This window comes from Salmo trutta, chromosome 14, assembly GCF_901001165.1.
Source record: "Salmo trutta chromosome 14, fSalTru1.1, whole genome shotgun sequence".
Classification (NCBI taxonomy): Eukaryota; Metazoa; Chordata; class Actinopteri; order Salmoniformes; family Salmonidae; genus Salmo; species Salmo trutta.
In genome coordinates this window covers 24,860,594-24,884,631 of record NC_042970.1, presented here as the reverse complement: position 1 = coordinate 24,884,631, position 24,038 = coordinate 24,860,594, and the positions used below count along the sequence as shown (strand labels likewise).

Genomic DNA, 24,038 nt, shown 5'->3' with positions numbered 1-24,038 from the left:
TTATGAAACCTGTCGTCAGAATCCATGGAAAGGCCCACTAAACCACTCCAGCCCTGCCTGCCGTTGGTCTTTACAGCCCTCTCCACTTGTAATAACCGCCGAGAACAGGACAGACACATCCTTAACTGAATTAAACTGTGCGGAACTTGCATAAATCATGGAGGAGATGGTGGTGGTGGTGAGGGGAGAACAAACGCATTTACTTAATGTAAAATGTAGTTGTGCGGCGAGCCCTCCCTGGCGATCGGACACCGGAGAATGTGACTTATGATAATAGCCATTCCTCATGCATTTAGCGGTGGATTGGACCTCCATCTCCCCGCCGTGGGGATAATTAATGCGTGTTATCTGGAACGCGTCCACCATAAAGAGAAAATAGGAAGGGAGAGAGAGGTGAGGTGTTGGCTAACTCAGGCCTGTCTCTACCGCCCATTTTCAGCCCAGGGTAATTTACATTGCATCCTAATTAAAAATAGTTTATACATTGTTGTTACAGTTTTTCTACAATCGTACCACTCAAAACTGTGGTAAAACCATTGTTTGTTGTCTAGAGAAAGCAGGAAAGGAGAGGGAGACAGAGGGAACATTTATTTCTCCCATCCTGCTCTAACCTTCATTCTTTGACCACTGCCCTCTGTGCTGTGTTGGAGTCAAGGGGCAGGCTGTGTTGTGTAGGATTCTAGACTAAGGTGTGTGACCTCTCCAGGAAGGTACCCAGAACTCATCAAAGTATGTGTGTGTGTGTGCATGTTTATTAGTGTGTGCTCTCGCCACCCGATCTAAGTGTACAGTAGGTGTACATACACTCCATCTCTATAGCAGACAATTGTGTGTCTGCTAGCTGGATGGGTTTATGGGAAGTGTTCTGTAGACGATTCCACCTCCTGTGTGTGTGAGCACGGCCGTTCGCTATGCGTGTGTGAGCATGGATAATAACGCTGTGTGTGTGAGCACGGACAATCACTATGTGTGTGTGAGCATGGATGGTCTCTCTGTGTGTGTGAGCACGAACATTCGCTGTGCCAAACACATCCTCCTTTTGTTCTGCTGGATCAATCACTCAGTGTGCAGCAGGAGCCATGCACCCCTGCCCCGACAGAATTTATATTTTATTACGTGTGTGCGCGAGTGGCATAGCGCAGTTTCGCGGCGCCCCCTCCCCCTCACACGAATTGAGCAAAGGTCTACCCCCAACCCAATAATTGTTTTATTTTGCCACGGGGCAGAGAATTTTTCTTGTTGCTAATCTCATGCAATTTGATACATTTTGCTATTTTAGAGCTCAGGGAAAATCTCAACTTTTTTTCTGCTAATATTTGTCTTAATATTAGCAACATTTTAAATACAGTGCATTCGGAAAGTATTCAGACTCCTTTACGTTTTCCACATTTTGTTACGACTGTATTCTAAAATTGAGGAAAACGTTTTTTCCTTATCTACACACAATACCCTATAATTACAAAGCAAAAACAGGTTTTTAGAATTTTTTGCTAATTTATAAAAAATACAAAACTGAAATATTACATTTACATAAGAATTCAGACCCTTTACTCAGGACTCTGTTGAAGCACCTTTGGCAGGGTTTACAGCCTTGATTCTTCTTGGGTGTGACGCTACAAGCTTGGCACACCTGTATTTGGGAGTTTCTCTTACTCCTCCCTGCAGATCCTCTCAAGCTCTGTCAGGTTGTATGGGGAGCGTTGCTGCACAGCTATTTTCAGGTCTCTCCAGAGATGTTCGATCGGGTTCAAGTACGGGCTCTAACTGGGCCACTCAAGGACATTCAGAGACTTGTACCGAAGCCACTCCTGTGTTGTATTGGCTGTGTGCTTAGGGTCGTTGTCCTGTTGGAAGGTGAACCTTCGCCCCAGTCTGAGTTCCTGAGCACTCTGGAGCAGGTTTTCATCAAGGATCTCTCTGTACTTTGTTCCGTTCATCTTTGCCTCGATCCTGACTAGTCTCCCAGTCCCTGCCGCTGAAAAACATCCCCACATTATGATGCTGCCACCACCATGCTTCACCGTAGCATGGTAAAGGAACAGACTCCTAATTTATTTATTTTTAAAAAATGCAATTAACTGGATTTATTTCAACTCCATCAAACACTATAAAAACATTTTTATGTGGTTAAAGGCCTTGCTTGTTTAATTCTAACATTATACTCTGCTCAAAAAAATAAAGGGAACACTTAAACAACACAATGTAACTCCAAGTCAATCACACTTCTGTGAAATCAAACTGTCCACTTAGGAAGCAACACTGATTGACAATAAATTTCACATGCTGTTGTGCAAATGGAATAGACAACAGGTGGAAATTATAGGCAATTAGCAAGACACCCCCAATAAAGGAGTGGTTCTGCAGGTGGGGACCACAGACCACTTCTCAGTTCCTATGCTTCCTGGCTGATGTTTTGGTCACTTTTGAATGCTGGCGGTGCTTTCACTCTAGTGGTAGCGTGAGACGGAGTCTACAACCCACACAAGTGGCTCAGGTAGTGCAGCTCTTCCAGGATGGCACATCAATGCGAGCTGTGGCAAGAAGGTTTGCTGTGTCTGTCAGCGTAGTGTCCAGAGCATGGAGGCGCTACCAGGAGACAGGCCAGTACATCAGGAGACGTGGAGGAGGCCGTAGGAGGGCAACAACCCAGCAGCAGGACCGCTACCTCCGCCTTTGTGCAAGGAGGAGCAGGAGAAGCACTGCCAGAGCCCTGCAAAATGACCTCCAGCAGGCCACAAATGTGCATGTGTCTGCTCAAACGGTCAGAAACAGACTCCATGACGGTGGTATGAGGGCCCGACGTCCACAGGTGGGGGTTGTGCTTACAGCCCAACACCGTGCAGGACGTTTGGCATTTGCCAGAGAACACCAAGATTGGCAAATTCGCCACTGGCGCCCTGCGCTCTTCACAGATGAAAGCAGGTTCACACTGGGCACGTGACAGACGTGACAGAGTCTGGAGACCGTGGAGAACGTTCTGCTGCCTGCAACATCCTCCAGCATGACCGGTTTGGTGGTGGGTCAGTCATGGTGTGGGGTGGCATTTCTTTGGGGGGCCGCACAGCCCTCCATGTGCTCGCCAGAGGTAGCCTGACTGCCATTAGGTACCGAGATGAGATCCTCAGACCCCTTGTGAGACCATATGCTGGTGCGGTTGGCCCTGGGTTCCTCCTAATGCAAGACAATGCTAGACCTCATGTGGCTGGAGTGTGTCAGCAGTTCCTGCAAGAGGAAGGCATTGATGCTATGGACTGGCCCGCCCGTTCCCCAGACCTGAATCCAATTGAGCACATCTGGGACATCATGTCTCGCTCCATCCACCAACGCCACGTTGCACCACAGACTGTCCAGGAGTTGGCGGATGCTTTAGTCCAGGTCTGGGAGGAGATCCCTCAGGAGACCAGCCGCCACCTTATCAGGAGCATGCCCAGGCATTGTAGGGAGGTCATACAGGCACGTGGAGGCCACACACACTACTGAGCCTCATTTTGACTTGTTTTAAGGACATTACATCAAAGTTGGATCAGCCTGTAGTGTGGTTTTCCACTTTAATTTTGAGTGTGACTCCAAATCCAGACCTCCATGGGTTGATAAATTGGATTTCCATCGATTATTTTTGTGTGATTTTGTTGTCAGCACATTCAACTATGTAAAGAAAAAAGTATTTAATAAGATTATTTATTTCATTCAGATCTAGGATGTGTTGTTTAAGTGTTCCCTTTATTTTTTTGAGCAGTATATTATTAAAATATATAATTTTGTTTTATAGCTCCAGGGCTAATTTCGTTAGCATTTTGCCATGTTTTCTAGATTTAGAACATTAAACAACATTTATAAAGCAAACATTCTCTTAGGTCTAGCACAGTAAATACTTCAATTGTTTAAGCATGTTGCAGAACAGTGATAAAAAACTTTTTGGAATATTGACACAAAAAAAATGACAGAGTTGACAACAGATACTCAAACAGACATATATTTGCCTCCAAAAATAATTGGTAAAATATGGAAAATGATTCATTTGAATCCCCATTTAAAAATAACCATTCTATCAGATCTTATAGAACTCTGACGGAGTTGATGTAAGAGAAAATCTGATGGAGTGCAGTTTTCTTAAACATTCAAGTGGTATACGCAGTAGCAATTGTGTTTTTCCTCAGTTGCTTTATGACTCTAAACCTAATTAAATGTAACATTTTAACAAAAATTCATATTCTATGAAGCAGATGGAGTTGACAGTTTGTGACCATGGTGATTCCAATATTGCTGGTTTAAATCTATCAAAAGTAGAGAATTTTACAGACCATGAGTGGTCTTGTTGCACTACATGTATTGAGGACATGAATAAGGGGTCCTTATGGTATAGCTGACTCTGCATATTCCCGATTAATTTAGTATTTTAGACAAATCTGATGGAGTTGACCAAATCTCCGAACAGGTCTTTTAAGAATCACAGTTTTGAGATAAATATTCTTTAAAGTTATAGAGCGCTACTGCAAGAAACTACATGAGATAATTGTTCATTTAATGGCGCGTTCATATTATATCTCAAAGCTTGTGGGCCACCCTGCCTTGCGATGGCTGCGCGGGGGGGGTGTTTGTGTGTTACAGGAAGCTGTCATCACTCCGGTGTCTCCTGATGTGCTGTATCTGTTCCGGGTGCAGGCTGTGTGTATGAATGACATGCGCAGTGACTTCAGCCAGAGCATGCTCTTCAGAGGTGACTCTTCCTCATTATCATCCTCCTCATCATCCTCTGTCCTTCATTTTTCCTTTTCACTTTTGTAAAAAATAATCTGTAAGTATTTCCCTCACATTTCATCACAGTCTATATTTATCTCAAATCTCTTTGTCTCTTGTTTTGTTCCCTTATTGTCTTGTTTAGTGATCCAGAGTTGCCTCGACTCTTTCCCCTCATCACGATATCTCTGTCTGTCTAAATGCCTATGCCGATTTGTTGCAAAGCTAGAATCAATAGTGTTTCATGTTATGTTCTCCTTTCAGCTAACACAACCAGGATATTTGAAGGGACGAGGATAGTGAAGACTGGGATGGTGAGTGCTGCGTGAACCCTCTGTAGTACTACCTCTCTCCAACAGGGAGCAGCACTGTCTCATTATTAAACTGTGCTGGAGAGCATGCTCTGTCACTCCGATACTATCAACTCCAAAGACATTCATTTTAACTACAGACCACAGATATAAATGAAATGTCCTATGTCAGTAATGTGCAGATAACAGATGATGTACTTGATTGCTTTTTATTTTCAATTGATGAAACAGTTCCACATATTTATGATAACATAGGCTATTATGTCATTACATTTTTCAATCACTTGTCTCTTTTCCCTCCCTCTCCTACCCACTCACTTTCTTTTCGCCTCTCCCTCCCCCTACTTTCTCTTTCCAGCCCACTGTTTCCCCAGCCTCCTCGGCAGACATGGCTCCCATCAGCTCCGGCTCCTCCACCTGGACCTCCTCCGGCCTTCCCTTCTCCTTTGTGTCAATTGCGACAGGCATCAGCCCCTCCTCCAGTGGTAGCCAGGCGACGGTGGCGTCCGTGGTGACTAGTACCCTACTGGCAGGGCTAGGGTTCAGTGGTGGGGTCATCTCCTCCTTCCCCAGCTCTGTGTGGCCAACCAGAGCCCCATCCTCCAGCCAGAATCCCACCGCTTCCACCCCTCGTCAGCCCACCAGCGAACCAGCGGCCTCCAAGAGCGCTGACGCAGCCAAAGACAATGGAGAGGGCTCCGAGGACGGGGAGAAAGGTGCCAAAGGTGAGGGAGAGGAGGGAGAGAAAGAAGGAGAGGAGGATAAGGAGGAAGACGAGGAGGAGAAAGAGAAGGAGACGAAAGAGAAGAAAGTGATGGCAGACAAGGTAGAGAAGCAGACGAACAGCACGGTAGTGAAAGAGCCGCCCACGGCCGCACCAGCCTCGACTGCCAAAGAGAAAGGAAGAGAAGGAGGGGAGAGTGAGACTGAAACTAACACCAGCAGCACTACGCCCTCTAGTGCTGTGGAGGACCAGCTGGTGACACACACACGGAGTACGGTGGAGACAGACACAGTGGTGCCCCCTACCTTGGAGCCAGGGAATGACACGGCAGAGTTCCCAGCCCCAGACAGCTCCTCCCCCACCCTCCGGCCCAGCACAGGAAGGGACAAAAGCCACTGGCCGTTCTCCATACACACAGGTGAGCACAGGCATTATAGTGGCTTCTCTTTTTTTTATGTAACCTTTATTTAACTGGGCAAGTCAAATTCTTATTTGCAACTGTCTACCCTGGCCAAACCCAGACGACGCTGGGTCAATTGTGCGCCACCCTATGGGACTCCCAGTCACGGCCAGATGTGATGCAGCTTGGATTCGAACCAGGGACTGCAGTGACACCTCTTGCACTGAGATGCAGTGCCTTAGCCGCTGCGCCACTCAGGAGTCCTCTCTTCAGTTCATTCTGAGAAAAATTATGAAAGGGCATCAGAGCTGGACCAAACTGTACTCCCTGTCTCAACTTGTGATCTTTTTCCTTTCTTCAGTATGTTATTCCTCATATTACATTTTAATTATCTAGCCGTTATCCAGAGCGACTTACAGGAGCAATTAGGGTTAACTGCCTTGCTCAAGGGCACATCGCCAGATTTTTTACAGAGTCGGCTCTGGAATTCAAACCAGCGACCTTTTGGTTACCGGCTCAACACTCTTAATCGCAAGGCTACCTGCCGCCTTATAATAAGACTATAAAGTGGAAAGGAATATGACAGCCTTGTATTAGACATACTTTACCATGGTTCAGTTGTAATGTTTTTTCATACCCACACATACCCACTTACACGCACACTAATGCCTACAAACCTCTTGTGTTTGTACTGAATGACATACTGTAGGTGTTGAGCAGTGTTAGGTTGCTAATTAAAATACATTTAGCAGTAGCTTGGTAGTAGTTGAACTAAATTAAAATCTTGGTATTGTAGCGGTGTAGCTAACTTCTGGAAATACACACTACTTATTTTGCAAAAATAAAATATGGATGTAGGCAAGAATTTCCTTTTTTTCAGCATCAGATGTGCCTAATTCTCACTTGAAACGTCGTTTTTGCGTTTAATAGGCAAAATTACACATTCTGTTAACATCTGACTCCAGTGTGGTCTGTTCTTGCAATTTGAAGTCCGTAACCAGGTTTCCATCCAACCTTTTTATGCGAGTACATGTCGGATAAAAAAATGAATGACAGGTCTGAACGAAACTAACATTTGTCGGTAAACTTTCCAAATCTTGACACAACAAAATATGCTAGGATCTTTTTGTGTCGATGCAATTAATTATCTGAGAAATGTCGGTGGAATCATTTTTATGAGCATGTCGTGACGTTGTTTTAGTTAATGTGACGACTGTTGCTCATCGAATGATTAACGTTTTATAATTGCGTGATTAAATGAATCAAGCAATGAATCAAGCAATTATTAACTCATTAACCTGGGGCACCATGGGAAAATTAGTTTTATTGAGTTTCTATTTCCCAAATTAACTCAAAGAATATCAGAATATCGATTTTACAACAGTCGCTTAATTAATCAATTTCCTCTTATGTCTCATTTCTGAACGTCGCATAATCCGGGAATCTGCACGAACCCGGGCTCCACCAATGAGTTTACCACACCAATCTTAGTTGATTATTTATTTACTAGCAAGCTAAAATGATGATAAAAGATACACATACACAAAACACAGTCTAGGCTATTGATTAGAACTTAGTATAATGGGCCAACACACTATGGTGCGTGTTACCCAAAATGGGGATTTAAAAGAGAGAGAAACAAAGAAAGTACACGAGAGAAATATACATTTGGGTTCATTTGTCAGCTATGCTTATTTAAACCTAGCCTTTCCCCGAACTGCCGCTCTTATGGGTCAGAATATAATGATGTAATTACGTGTTGGAGATCTCAGAGGGGCGTCCCTCGTGGCTCGTTTAGGCTTCTCAAGGACGCACTGCTCCGACGCAACTCTCTGGTTGTCCTCACGATGTCAGTGTCCCTTTTGGCTTAGTGGTCTGATTCCTCGTCCTTGCTTTGATAGGGGGCTTCTGAGGACAGACAGCGCTGTAGCTCAGAGCTCACAGCGTAGGAATGAGACAGCGTAGATACCACGATTCGATGAAGAGGGGAGGCTTGGTGGTTCGGCTTGAATTCACCCGCTTAGACACAGCTACTCATCCGTAGCTTGGGTAGAAAAAGATTTCTTTGTCTTCAAACTTTGTTTTGCGTTTTGGGGTTCGTTGACCATTCAGACCGTGGCTGCAGCCTGGGGTCAGTAGTCTAATGTTAATTCTCCAGTCTCCTGTCTTATACCCTCGGGTCAGAAGTGGGCGTAACCACCTTTAGGGCAGTTCTCTGGGCGTACCAAGTTAAGAGCAAGGCCTAGATTTTACTCAAATCCAATTTTAGACACTAACTTCACATTTCATCCTTACCAAAACATTCTCTTTGATTTGGATATTTTCTACACAACGTACAATGTATAAACATCAGACATATACTGGGAAAACTCTTAAAGGTACAATGTTTTCATAATAACGTCATCTGTTAACCTTTAATAACAATACAAAAATTACATACATTTTCATATTCCATCTCTCGTCATGACCACCATTGTGGCTGACGGAAACCATTGTTCCAAAGTCCCTTTATTGCATGTTTAATGTTCTGAGGCCAGTTCTCCATAGTGAGGACAAAGGAATTTCTCTGTGTCCTAAGATTTATCCTGGGCGTGAGGGGTCATAAAACCCCCACATTTTCATACCCCTAGATCTCTCCTCCTCTGTTGGGGGTGAGAGATAATCTGTAGGTTTGTGGTCTCCTGTAACCTGACCTGATCAGGTCAGTCATGACAAGCATATATTGATATAATAACCATCCTATTGAAGTTAACTTGGAGTCACACGATGACATGTGTGGTCCTCCTACTACGACTCGTCGGGAAAGAATGCAGTTAATAGTCTACAGATTAAATAGGTTATGATGAATTTCACAGGGTGCTGAAAGTGCAAGGTGATGAGCTTGATGCTACTTTCAATAAATATCGAGGGTCTTATTCTGGTGACATGATCAATAAGTTAGCCCTAAATATTTCTGAAACTAAAAGCATTGTATTTAGAACAAAACACTCACTAAACCCTAAACCTCAACTAAATTTTGTAATAAATAATGTGGAAATTGAGCAAGTTGAGATGATTAAACTGCTTGGAGTAACACTAGATTGTAAACTGTCATGGTCAAAACATATTGATGCAGTAGTAGCTAAGATGGGGAGAAGTCTGTCTATTATAAAACAATGCTCTGCCTTCTTAACAACACTATCAACAAGGCAGGTTCTACAGGCCCTAGTTTTGTCGCACCTTGACTACTGTTCAGTCCTGTGGTCAGGTGCCACAAAAAAGGACTTTGCAATTGGCTCAGAACAGGGCAGCACGGCTGGCCCTTGGATGTACACAGAGAGCTAATATTAATAATATGCATGTCAATCTCTCCTGGCTGAAAGTGGAGGAGAGATTGACTTCATCACTACTTTTATTTATGAGACGTATTGACATGTTAAATGCACCGAGCTGTCTGTCTAAACTACTGGCACACAGCTCGGACACCCATTCATACCCCACAAGACATGCCACAAGGTCTCTTCACAGTCCCCAAGTCCAGAACAAACTATGGGAGGCACACAGTACTACATAGAGCCATGACTACATGGAACTCTATTCCACATCAAGTAACTGATGCAAGCAGTAAAATTAGATTTAAAAAACAGATAAAAAAACACCTTATGGAGCACTAGGGACTGTGAAGCAACACAAACATTGGCACAGACACATGCATACACACACACACACACACACACACACACACACACACACACACACACACACACACACACACACACACACACACACACACACGATAACATACGCGCTATACATACATATGGATTTAGTACTGTATATATGTAGTGGTGGAGTAGGGGCCTGAAGGCACACAGTGTGTTGCGAAATCTGTGAATGTATTGTAAAGTTTTAAAATTGTATATACTGCCTTAATTTAGCTGGACCCCAGGAACAGTAGGTGCTGCTTTGGCAGCAGCTAATGGGGATCCATAATAAACACAAATACAAAAATACTTGGCTACCATTTGACAAATAAAAATAATCTCGCTCTTTTGTCCATAATAATCTCATCATGTAGGCTATATCCGCACTGTATCTGCCAGCTGTTGGCTATAGCGCACGTGCTAATACCAGAGTGGGCACAGTCGCTATATAACCTACCTACTTGGTTTACAATTTGATGATTAAATATGAGTGACTCCAAAAGACAAGGAGTCAAATGAAACATGTGTTTGATAGACATTTCTGGAAGAGAGGACCTTCCCCTCTTTCCTTCCTTGTTTTCCATTCCACCTCTCTCTCCTTCATTATCTCTTCCACTCCCTTTACCCTCCTCTCTCATCTTTCCCACTGTCTCTCCTTTCCTATATTTCCCTTTGCACTTCTGTTTTTCCCTCCACCTCTTTCGATCGCTCTCTATTTATTTCTCTCTCACATTGTCTTTCTCACTCCCCTTCTCTCCATCCTTGTTGTTTCCCATTCCTCCTCTCTCTCCATCCTTGTTGTTTCCCATTCCTCCTCTCTCTCCATCCTTGTTGTTTCCCATTCCTTCTCTTACTCCTTCCTCCTCTCTCTCCCTCCTTGGTGTTGTCTTTAGGCTGAGTGCTGGCCTACTTTCAGACCCAGTGAGATGAGCTTGGAGCAGAGACACCGCTGCAGGGGGAAAAAACCTCTGCTTCATTTATAACTCCCTGCCTGGCACTAGAGTCATGTAGGCCTTGTGTGCATTGGTGTGTGAGTCTGTGTGAGTGTGTGTTTGGCTGCATGTGTGTGTGGTGACCCGTGTGTGTATCCTTCGATGCAGGTTTGTGACTGGCTGTGTGTGCATTATCGCGTTTGTGTGTTTGCCCCTGTTCGTTCGTATGCATTTCCGCTGGCGCTGTGTTTTGGGACGACTTGTCTTAGAGTGAGAGGCAGACAGGAGAGAGCAGAACAGAGCAGAGTGGAGCAGCACACAATGGTTCCCCTGCCAGTATGGTGTGTGTGGATGGTAGGGAGAGAGAGAGCAGCTGTGGTAGCGGCTGGCTGTGCTGCAGTGCAGGGGGCTGCTGTCTCGGCCTCCAGGGCTACCCCCACTGTACCACTGCCGCTACCACCCGGGCTTCTGCTGCAGAATAAAGCCATGGGGTCTGGGAACAGCACAGCAGGAGAACCAGCCCTGGGGTAGGGTAGGGGGGTTAGCGCAGAGGGGGGCTGGCTCAGGATGTTTGGGATCTAAGTGGATCACTTATCTGGGTATCAAGATAAGCTGGCTTTGTAGCACCAGAGTTGCCTTCATAAATAAACAGATTATGATTTGATTGCTGATGTTCTAATAGTCTCCAATATCAATTAATCTTTGTCGTTTTTGGTTGTTGTTGACCATGTTTTCTCCTGTGTGTGTGTGTGTGTGCCTATTAAATATGATCCAGGATTGGATTGTTCCTATCTGTGTAAAGCACCATTCTAGATATAGTAGGTTAAGGGGCTGATGATGTTGATAGCCACACTACCTGCCAAAATCTAACTTTAGAATACTTGTCTTTGATAGCACAGGAATGTATTGTCACTGGTAGCATTTGGTATGAAGAGAGGCTACTGTTTCTTTGGTAAGCACGGCCGAACATTCTCCAGCACATTCTTTGGGGTATTAGTTTGGTATAGTTTCTTAGCAAACATTCTGCCTGATCACGTATCCAGCATTTTACCAAGGTAAATTAACCTGTAACATGTGTCTTCAGTTGAGAAGATGGCTAGCGAATTTGATCACATCATTTTTTACCTTTGTGAAGCTCAGTTAACCCTGGCTAAATGTGTCTTTGTCCTCATTCCCCACCTCTCCTGTTCTGGATCAGCATCCCCAATATTTCCAGTAAATGTTGCTGTTATTCTGACTGATTGTATGTCCTCTCCCCTCCTACAGAGAGGACTAGCGTGTCCAACCTGACCCAGCAGGGTCCCCCAGGGGTGGGGAGGGTGGAGTGGATCATCCCCCTGGTGGTGGTCTCTGCCCTCACCTTCGTCTGCCTCATCCTGCTGCTGGCTGTGCTCGTCTACTGGTGGTGGGTACAATAACACACTGAGACATCACACTCATGTAGCTGAATAAAACATTTCAGGAAGAATGTTTCCCCAAATCGTGTTGATATAGTTTGAAGAAGGGTAGGGCTGGCACGATTACCGTATAGTCGTGTAACCGATGATTATGGATGAAGGCCCTCATGGAAAAAATGTAAATAAAACTGACTTAACATGGGAATTCCTGGGTTGAGTCAGTTTCCGCGGTAACATGGACTCTTTACAACGTGATGAAACTTTGTGTTGCAGCAAGCAAGTATTTGGTTGCCTAGGCAACACCCCCCTCTGCAGCTGTAGCACATGCAGACAGAAGTGGAAGAGAGGAGAAAATGTGCATTTTTAAAAACTATAAATAAATAACATTTGCTATTCAAGCGATTATAACGGTGGCTGCTGTCATTTGGCTGACCAATAATTACAGTATGACCAGTCATCCAAAATTCCATGACCATCACAGCCCTAAAGAATGGTGAACATAGACAACATACACAAAAACAGCCAGGTATAGTCTACACACCAGTGGCGGTCGGTGCCGTTTAAGATGAGGGAGGAAGATGTATTTTTTATGAGCATGGGCTTATTTCTATTACAGCATATTGGATGACTCTCATTCATATTCCATACACCCAGCTCAATGTAATATTGATACGTTCAGGCTAGTACATTATACTCAAATTTTCCCTATACCCATTATGAGGCTGCTACAATCTAGCATACAAATTAAAGTTTACAACGTCGGTGACAACAACGTCGGTGAACAAGTCGAGAGAAATTAGGAGTAATCAAAGTGACAGACAATGACACATTTAATACCGCCTTGCACACTCTTGCCTGCACATGTAGATTGTAATCATTAGTCTAACAGTTGCAAACGAGAGTTCCTATTGGACAAATTCAGGTATGTTTATCCATATTTCATTCTGTTTGCTTCCGTTTAAGAATCAGCAGAGGGAATACACTCCTGATCACATGCAAACACAGAACTAGCAGCCACTTATAAACAGCATGATCACTTTGTTCATTGTATATATTATTCCTTCTCATCTACACTTTCTAATCCTCTTACCTTTTCCCTTTGCTTGTGGACTTTAGTGCACAATACAACAGCTGTCTGTGACCAGGTGGAAAAAACTTTCCAAGCCAAATTTTCATACCCTAACCGCTACACACAGCCGACAGTGGTGTCACCATATTAACGGAAATTTTAGCCTAGCTACTAGAACTAACGCATTAGTAAACCCGCTACAATCATGCAGTACAGTGTACAGCAAGCAGTTTAGCAGTTATACTGGCAGGCCCCTGTGGCAATACATTAATAAAACCAATAGCTTATCATGACTTGGAAGAGTTCCAGTGTTGGATAGCCATAGCCAGCTAGCTAACATAGCATCCCTCTGTTTGAACCCGGGGGTTTAAGTAGGCTAAACTAGCTAGCTGCATTCGCTAGCTAAGTTAGTGAAAGTGAAAGTAAAAAAAATATATACAGTACCTGTCAAAAGTTTGGACACATCTACTCATTACTCACTTTATTTTTACTATTTTCTACATAGTAGAATAATAGTGAAGATATCAAAACTATGAAATAACACATATGGAATTATGTAGTAACCAAAAAAGTGTTAAACAAATCTAAATATATAGTCAAAGTAGCCACCCTTTGCCTTGATGACAGCTTTGCACACTCTTGGCATTCTCTCAGCTTCATGAGGTAGTCACCTTGAATGCATTTCAGTTAACAGGTGTGCCTTGTTAATTTGTGGAATTTCTTTCCTTCTTAATGCGTTTGAGTCAATCAGTTGTGTTGTGACAAGGTAGGGTTGGTATACATAAGTTAGCCCTATTTGGTAAAAGACCAAGTCCATATTATACCAAGAACAGCTTAAATAAGAAAAGAGAAACAACAGTCCATCATTACTTTCAGACATGAAGGTCAGTCAATCTGGAAAATTTCAAGAACTTTTGAAGTTTCTTCAAGTGCAGTCGCAAAAACCATCAAGCAATATGATGAAACTGGCTCTCGTGAGGACTGCCACAGGAAAGAAAGACCCAGAGTTAGCTCTGCTGCAGAGAATACGTTTATTAGAGTTACCAGCCTCAGAAATGGGCAATTAACTGCACCTCAGATATTTGACCAAGAAGGAGAGTGATGGATTGCTGCATCAGATGACCTGGCCTCCACAATCACCAGACCTCAACCCAATTGAGATGATTTGGAATGAGTTGGACCGCAGAGTGAAGGAAAAGAATCCAACAAGTGCTCAGCATATATGGGAACTCCTTCAAGACTGTTGGAAAAGCATTCCAGGTGACTACCTCATGAAGCTGGTTGAGAGAATGCCAATAGTGTGCAAAGCTGTCATCGAGGCAAAGGGTGGCTACTTTGAAGAATCTCAAATATAACATATATTTTGATTTGTTTAAAAAACAATGTAAGTTACTACATGATTTCATATCTGTTATTTCATAGTTTTGATGTCCTCACTATTATTCTACAATGTAGAAAATAGTACAAATAAAGAAAAACCCTTGAATGACCCTTGAATGAGTGTCCAAACGTTTGACTGGTACTGTATATATACTACAAAATATAGCTATCTCTTCTTGCTTCTCCTTATTAATATTGAAAGAAATGAATTTGTTCAAAACTGTTCAACTATTGTCTTTATCTCTCTTTGAGTCAACTACTCACCACATTTTATGCACTGCACTGCAGTGCTAGCTAGCTTTAGCTTACACTTTCAATACTAGATTCATTCTCTGATCTATGATTGGGTGGACAATCAATCTGGCTTCAGACGTAAACACAGTACTATTACGCCCACTGTACGTGTTGGAAATGATATTACAAATGCCCTAGATAATACAAAGTACTGTGCCGCCTTGTGCATAGATTTGTCTAAAGCTTTTAACACTGTTGACCATGCGATACTTTTGGGTAAGCTGTCGTCAATTGGACTGGGATTGGATGTCTGTTGTTGGTTTCATGACTATCTAAAGGATAGAAGTCAGGCTGTTAGAGTCGATGGCATCCAGTCGGAGCCATTGGAGTTGGTTAAAGGGGTCCCACAAGGTTCTAGACTTGGTCCATTACTGTTCACTCTCTACATAAACAATATCGGTGATGAGATAAGAAAGTGTCAAATTCATTTATATGCTGATGACACTGTCATGTACTCTATCGCTTCAACGGCTGACCAAGCATTATCATTATTGGAGACCGATTTTAAGATATTACAAGGGTCTTTTATACAGCTGAAACTTGTTTTAAATGCAAAGAAAACACATTTTATGATTTTTAACAGGTTCATAAAGTTGGTTGAAATACACTTGCACTTACGAGCTTAGATGGTTCTCGAATTAATCAGGTCTCTGCATGTAAATACTAAGGGATATGGTTGGATGATAAACTGTCTTTTAAAATGCATATTGACAAACTTTGTTAACGGCTAAAAATCAAGCTAGGCTTCCTCTATAGAAACAGGACATGTTTGTCCTCTACAAATAGAAGACAAATTGTGCAAGCTACTTTTATGTCTGTTATAGATTATGGGGATATTATTTACACGCATACTACGGCATCAACACTTAAATCGCTGGATGCTACTTATCATTGCGCACTTAGGTTTATTACGGGTGCTAGCTACAGAACTCACCACTGTGTTTTAAATCAAAATGTGGGTTGGACTTCGCTGTCCGTAAGATGAGAACAACATGCTCTCGTGTTTGTCTATAAAGCACTTCTGAATAAACTACCTTCTTATTTATCATCACTCATCAATATTAGAATTATAATTCCTAAAACCAGGTCTCAAGCATGGATTACACTTGGGGCCCATACGATTTCCACAGAGTTGGGTATGGCTGCCTTTTCCTGTTACGCTCCTTGCCTATGGAATAGCCTGCAGACTAAACTTAAACTTGAGACTCTTGTCCCCCTTGCCCATTTTAAATATTTATTGGAGGATTTTTATTTTTGTATTGCTTGTAACTGTTTCGGGTAATGCAAGTTCTTCTGCTGTTAGGGGAATAACCTATGTGTAAATGTAATCTGCTGCTGTATTTTTTTGTGTTATCTGTGATCGTTTTGTTTGTCATGTTTAGTTTCTTAATCATTGTACCTAAACTGTATGTGTAAACATGTATACGCAGGGCCCAGCTGTAAAAGAGACCTCGGTCTCAGTCTGTGTTCCTTGTTGAAATAAAGGTATAATAATAGCATGTCTGTTCATGCCTCAAGAGCTCTGATATGTTGGAGGATGTCCTCCGGAAGTTGTCATAATTATTGTGTAAGTCTATGGAAGTGGTTGAGAACCATGAGCTTCCTAGGTTTTGTATTGAAGTCAATGTACCCAGAGGAGGAGGGAAGCTAGCTGTTCTCCGGCTACACCATTGTGATACCCTGCAGAGTGCTGCTGAGTCTACTCTAGACCTTCATTGCAAAACAGTGTGTTTTAATCAATTATCTGGTGATGTGATTGTATGTAGTATATCTTTATCTAAGAAGAATAACTTTTTAAATGTTTCACTATTTTTATGAAATTCCCTGAGGAGGATGGTCCTCCCCTTCCTCCTCTGAGGAGCCTCCACTACTACACACAGTGCTGGTCAACAGACGTTGTGAGATTTCTACACTCCAGTGCTTATTCAATCACCCACCTGACTAACCTCTGTGGTCTCTCCATGTATCAGTGTGTAAGCTGGCTATGGGCCCTGCTATCCCCATCAGCCCCAGTGCCCTATAGTAGCCCCTGCCCTCCTTGCCCCAGCCCCTTCATGGGTTAAGGCCCAGGGGCATGACTGGCCATCTGCTTCACTTCCTAGCTCCCCTCTTGCGCAAATCAGGACTCAGACATGGGGGAGTTAGGGGTGAGAACATACACACACACACCAAGCACCCACTGGGAGACAATGACACAGAGATATATCACAGAGGGTTTTGCATCTCCCAAAGTAGTGGAGGGCATGCACATTTTTATTCATTCAACAACTAGCTTGTTTACATACATAGATACTCACCCATTTGTAAATATTGTCACACAAACAGCATCACCAAGAAAGCATTAAGGTTATGAGCACTAGTTTCCGGCCAATATCTCTTACTGTAAGATTTATATGTTTCCTATGATGCTGAAGAGAGCATTTCAGTCCTCAGGCTTTTATCATCAAAGCGCATCCATCATAACACTTCAAACAGGCGTTTAATGCCAGCCTGGGTTCAAAGACCTGTTTTCCTCTGAGTGAGGGCTGTGACCTCTCTGGTTCTCACCACCCCCAGCTCCCTAAAGGTCAGCAGCCACGACCAGATAATTAGCCCCTCACTGAGACCCAGCAGAGCAGGAGGAATCTGCCCCTAGATACTGATCTCAGGTCATTTTGATGTCTCCACCATAATTGTAAAGTTTGTAGGATTTCAGGAGGGTAAGCTGCTCATAGATCTGTGCCTAGAGGGCAACCTTTACCCACATTTTTCATAGCTCTCTGTCACAGAGGCTAATGGAAGTGCAGCACCCCCTGAGGCCTGTAGGGGGCCTCTGGGGAGAGAAAATGCAGAGATCATGGCTGCAGCAACAGGCTAGGGAAGATTAGGCTGGCTGTTTGGATTAAACTACCATTTAGACTCAGTTTAGCCCGCCTAGCCTTAGTGTGTCCTGTGAAACAGACGACAGGGTGCGTGTCTCTGTCTGTCTGTCTGTCTGTCTGTCTGTCTGTCTGTCTGTCTGTCTGTCTGTCTGTCTGTCTGTCTGTCTGTCTGTCTGTCTGTCTGTCTGTCTGTCTGTCTGTGTTTGTGTGTCTGTGTTTGTATCTGTCTGTCTGCTGTCTGTCTGCGTGTGCCAGAGATAAAGTTCCTGGTGTTACAGAGATGACGTCTGGATGGTGACAGCCCCCCAGACCCTGTAGCCCCAGTAGAGTATTTATTCACACACACACACACACACACACACACACACACACACACACACACACACACACAGAGAGAGACAGACAAACAGGTGGTGGTTGAGCTCGAGGTCTCCTGGGCAGTAGCAGGTGTTGAAGGCGTGAGACGGGAGTGTTGGGTAATTCTAATCCTATTGCGTAGCAGAGCTCGGGCTCAGGGCTCAACCCCCATGTTGCCCTGTAACCCCTCCCCCGTCGGGACCACATTGGCTGCCCGTAGACAGTAAGCCACCCGTGAGTAATTACTGGTCTGAGATCAGGTCAACCAACCTTGAGCCTGACTCTAAACACACAGGATAATTACTGGAGAATGATCCAGGAGCTGTTACTAGACAGAGTGAGTGACAGGTCACTGCTCCTCTGGCTTGTTAGTGCAGAGAGGACAGGGAAGTCCTCCCTCTCCCTGCTCTCCTACCTCTACTCCTCCTCTCTTCTCCTCCCTCTCTCCGTCCGCTGGTCTGGTTCAGTAGCAGCATGTAGACGCTGCCTGCTAAGGCTGTTCTGTCTCTCTTCTCCTCCGCTCTTCTCTCATCTCTCTAGGATGACCAGTTTCTGCAATCTACTCTGCATAAAATACAGGTAGGAGTAGGACCACACACTCACATATACACATTTCCACTCACTCAGTAACTTTACTCTCTATTTGGTAGATAGCCTCTCGCTCAAGCTCAGATATGCTCCTCTCTCTTATGGAGATGATTTATCTCCCTTCCCTTATATCCTCTTTTTTCACCTATATCCTCTTTTTAAGGCTTGAAGTTCATGACAGGCTTATTAGTCTGGAGTGCTGTCATTGTGAAATAAATAAGCAATGCTAGTTTTTCTTTCACTTTGAGATTTTTAAATAGAAGAACACGTTTTGACTGTTAACGTTGTTTCCATATTGTAGCTTTAATCTCTCTTAGAGGAGAGCTCTTTGATGAAGCGTACAGTATAATATGTTTATTACGGTACACTTCCCTAAAGGTATGTGCTTAGTCTAGAGCTGTCTGTCTTTTCAGACACACCTCCATCGAGCTTTACATAGCCTGCGCTTGCAGCTGTGTCTATGTGTTCTTTGCCCTCTTGATCTTCGTTTGGCCACAGTCTAGCCCTTAATCATGACTCTCCGTTCCATTACATTACACATAAGAGTTATTGGACGAAGGCGTCTTCTGTACGGGGGACTTTTGTTAAGAGTCCCGATGCTCGGTCTGAACATTAGCACGCATCGCTTGCGGTACGATTTTGGAAGCATAAGGACCATATCTTTCATATCAGCGAGAAATAATACAAATATATATAATTGATTCACACCTTTACAGGGTTAGGGTTCCCACACGGCCATATGTCCATGTTACAGTGCTTGTTTACGGAAAACAGGTGTTTGGAGACGCAGAAGGCTAATTAGCACAGGTAGTCCATACTTGTGCTAATTAGCTATCTGTGTCTCCGAACACCTGTGTGTAAACAGAAGACGGACACCACAAATGTGTTGTCACTGAAAAATACTGTTGGCTGCAACTGTGTTAAAACTGTGTACAGTAAGCATGTATTTAGCATTTGTGAAGTAATTTTGATGTGATATGAAAGTAGAGGTATTTTTCTTTCTAGAACCGTACTGCAATTGAGAATCGATGTACTTTTAGATGGAGTATTTGGCTGTTTGGTCTTCGCCCTCTAAACAGAACATGTAAGGTCCTTGGACTATAAGGTGTAATGTTAGGCTTTAGTCCATTATGTGGCTAGCCACAGACATACAGTATGTCTCTGCTTCATAGCTCAAACTGAAAACGAATTGATTCTGATCCTCATAATGTTTATGTGAGTCTTAACCCTGACGGTGTGTGAGAGTGTGTGGTGGTGACTGCGTGTTTATGCTAATGTTTGCCTTCTCTGGAGGAGTTCAAAGTACACCTTGATCCTGTCACGTGTCTCCAGTGCCATCTGTGTTTACTTTGGGGGAGATTGTCACCTGTGGCATTGCTGATGACAGAGCTGATACATTATTCTCAGGGCTAATGTGCCAGTGACTGTCTCTCTCTCTCTCTCGCTCTCAGGAGGTGTTTTCAGACGGCTCATTTCTACGTGGAGGACAGTAGTTCTCCCAGAGTGGTACCCAATGACAGCATCCCTGTCATCCCCATCCCAGGTAAGCACCAATCAGAGCATTGCTTCTGCCCCCATAGTACCCCAGAAGGAGGTTAAAATCCTTGTCAGGAATGGGTGAGTTGATTGCAGCAAAATGGCACCTTTTCTCTGAAGTTTACCAAATGTTCACTTTCTGTCTGTGGTCAATGTAATAATTCACAGTCAGGGTCAAGGGGAATAGTCTTGTCCCATATGTCTGCTCCTCTCTGTTTCCACTGGAACCCTATAGGCACAAATCATGTACAATCTGTACAGATACATCACATGAGACTTCATATGACCGTTCTCCTCACTATTTCATTATCCATTCACCTCTGTGTGCTCTGTTGAGGAGTAAACAAACAGTTCATTTAAAGATGCTGTTTTTCTAAAGGAGCTGTACTTGATTTATAGTATGTGCATTGAGTTTCATGTACTGGACAGCAACCTGTCATTCCATTGTATTGATTAGACATTATTGATCCCCAAAGGGAAGTTATTTTTGCCACCAGCAGCAGACCCCGACATGCATTATAGACACACATACATTTCAACACCGAAATCGACATTAGATTATTCCTAGAGATGATCTTGAAAAGTGTTTAAATTACTAAAGGGGAGGAGAGCTGAGATGTCTCTCACACTTAATATTGAACATTTTACTTCCCCTGATTACTTTAACCACTCTTCAGATGGGAAAATCCATACACACATTGATTTTTCCATGAAGATCTCATGTGAGATCAAGGTCTGAGCCATTGCATTAGCAGCCTACATTGATGTTTGACCACCAGTGTTATCATCTGTGAATGCTGTTCAAGTGTTAAAACACTTGAGCGGGAGAGCCTGACTCTGTGAGACAGGACTCACTCAGCCATGCTTTCAATGGGCTGTTGCTTGGCGATGAAGGTGCCAGTGGCCTCAGGTGGTTGGTTTGTTGGGGTGCATATGTGTGATCAGTATTTACAAGATTAATGTTCCAAGAGATACCCTTAGCTGGTGTATTTTTGCTAGAACACACTATTCCGTCATAATCATGTGATGTGTGTGAACAGGTGGGTGTTTGCACTCACTAGTGTTACTGTAGTGTTTAACACGATTTATGACAGTTCCCTGTTGGCATTGGTTTTGTGCTCTGTGCTTACTGGTTCAGCCCAAATGCACCATGTTGGGGGGGGGGGGGGGTGTAGAGGAGGGCTGGATCTCTCTCTCTTTCCAGCCAGTGGATCAAACATTAAAGGCATGGAGATTGGCCCTCAAAGACCCAATCTTCCATATCTAACATCTCCCCTCACATACAAGATTTTCCCCAGCATCCAAATCCATTTGGACTGACTGAGTGTCCTTCACAATGGACCTTGGCACAGAGAGCTGTGTCTGATGTGCCTATTTAAACCAATGGTGCAGCACTTCCCAGCACAGGGACAGGGAAGGCTTATAAAGTGGGCCCCATTCGACATCTCTCCTCCTCCTCCTTAAAAGGCCGTTAACTTTGAGAACTGACTTCAGTACTCTACATTCTCCCCAGCAGATTGTAACTCCTAACCAGATATCAAAAGGTTTGTGGCTTTTTTATACCATGGCATTGTTGAATACTTATTTCTGATTTGCTTGAAGGGTATTCTGGAGCCCTTCAAGCCATAACGCACAGTATATTTGCGTCGTAGAATTCAATGGCTATCGTTCATTCTTACATTTTCTATGTTTGAGCTGCTTTTGAAAGCAAAAGTCTAATTGAAAACATTATTGGCATTGTTGACTTAGATGTTCATAATAACAAGCTAACTGCTAGGATGAATAGTTTGGTTAGCTAAACTAGAAAGTCTGTTTGGTTGCCATGGCAACTACTGTCTTTATCTAGTAAACTTGCTAGCTACTTCAGTGGATGTTGAACACATTTATACTGGAAAATGAACACATTTCTAGCTGTGTTAAATTATAGCCATGGTATAAAAGGGATAATCATCTCGGGGCTCTATGCGTTCTATGGACAATAATGCAACTCCTGACCTCCGAGTCATTCATTATTTACCATAGAACGCTTAGCCCCTCGTTGATTATCATTGACATATTGACTATGATGTAAGACAGTGTTTGTAGAATAGCCTAATGTTGATTGGAGTGTTGTTTGAAGGTTGTTATCTATCTTCATCATAGGTTTGGAGGACTGAAATAGGCATACTTTTTCTTAAAGGTCCAATGCAGCCCTTTTTATCTGAATATCAAATAATTTCTGGCTAACAATTAAGTAACTTACTGTGATTGTTTTCAATTAAACTGGTCAAAAAGAAACGAGCAAGAATTGTACTAGGATTGTCTGGGAGTGGTCTGAGTGGGAAGTGGAAAACTTAAAATGAGCTGTTATTGGCAGAGGTTTGGAACTCTCTTTCTTATGGGTCTATGAACTAATTTACTGCATGGTGATGTCACCATGGAAGGCCAAAACTGCATCCCACCAAAACAGGCTTACATTTCAGGTGCTCTTACACTAAATGGAGAGGCTGTGGTTCCGGATTTTCTGGACACCCGATTTACCATGGCAAAAAATCCGAAGATGTATTTTTACGTAGCTGCTGCTCAGTGCTCCGCTGTCGCTTACATCAACGATGAACGCCTTTGTCTGGTGTAGCCTACACACTTCATGTTGTAGACAAAGGACACGGTTCGACGTGTTCCAACTATGGCATTCCAAGCCTCAGTAGGCTGTTAAGGATAAACACGATTTAATGTCCTTTTTAAGGAGGGAAGTTAGGCTACATGCAGCTATTTACATGTTGTAGACTAAAGACATGATCAACATGTTTGTATAAACTCGCAAATAGTTTTTTGCCCCAATGCAAAACTCTAGTGGGGAGTTACATGCAGCTATCTAGGCAGCATATCAAACACAAACAAGACACAGACACAGTCTAATTAACCATTTAATGTTGTTTTTTTTCATCATCATTGCAAACATTGGCTGAGCAGGAGGCAGACAGACAGGCAGTCAATCAAAGTAGTAGTATTATTTTTCAGCAACTCTGTGTAATGGCTACGATATTACAGCAACTATAAAGATTAGCCTAAATCAAAACGCTGATTGTTTTTGCTCCAATGCAATGTGTAGGGACTGCATCCTATTTGTGCAGCTGCAATATCCATTACAAGAGATAGAGAAGGTTGTAGCCTTCATAATGGCCTTGAATGTTGGTTCAAATCGCCGGATGGTTTTAATTTCAGCTGTCCAGAAATATGAGGCAGAGACATAGGCTACATCATCATGGTTCAGAAGAGGGTGAGTAAAGAGAGAAATGTGAATGGAGGTGGAGTGTGAGCAGCAGCTACAACAATTTTTTGTTGTTGCATAAAATAACACATGCGCAGAACCTGATCCAGTTAAGTGGCTTTGAAAAAGAGGTTTCCAGAGGGGTGTGGGCGAAAACTCGGTGTGGAAATATACATAAAACACGTTTAAAATCACGTAAATCGCATTTTTGCACTGGGCCTTTAAAATAGTTTAATTTGTGCAGTAATGGAGCTAAAGATTACTAGTTGATTCCGCTCAGATAGAGCTGTGAAAACAGTGGAATGAATCATACTGTGTTGCCATGACTCAGTGTGTATAGGCAGAGAGTAAGGCAGAGAGTTCTTAGGCCCAGTGGGGCTGTAGAGACCTATAGGAGAACTAGCAGCAGTGAGGGGAGAGCCATATGTGACCATAATGACAAGCCTGCTTCTCACAGCGCTAATTGTCTCAACTGACCCCCCCCCCCCCCCGGGATTTGAAACCTTATGACAGAACGAC

General features: G+C 43.3%; 1 protein-coding gene across 2 annotated transcripts in view; it reads left to right on the top strand.

Annotated features, from left to right (window-relative positions):
• Positions 1-24,038, top strand: part of LOC115207672 (receptor-type tyrosine-protein phosphatase gamma) — a 344,554-nt gene that overhangs the window by 297,210 nt on the left and 23,306 nt on the right. The window contains exons 10-15 of one of the 2 annotated variants that reach the window (XM_029774999.1): positions 4,609-4,717; positions 5,002-5,051; positions 5,407-6,190; positions 12,054-12,192; positions 18,686-18,724; positions 20,185-20,276. In XM_029774999.1, the coding sequence (XP_029630859.1) occupies positions 4,609-4,717; positions 5,002-5,051; positions 5,407-6,190; positions 12,054-12,192; positions 18,686-18,724; positions 20,185-20,276 (1,213 nt within the window). The remainder of the gene's footprint in view (positions 1-4,608; positions 4,718-5,001; positions 5,052-5,406; positions 6,191-12,053; positions 12,193-18,685; positions 18,725-20,184; positions 20,277-24,038) is intronic. The other variant, XM_029775000.1, reaches the window with a different exon arrangement.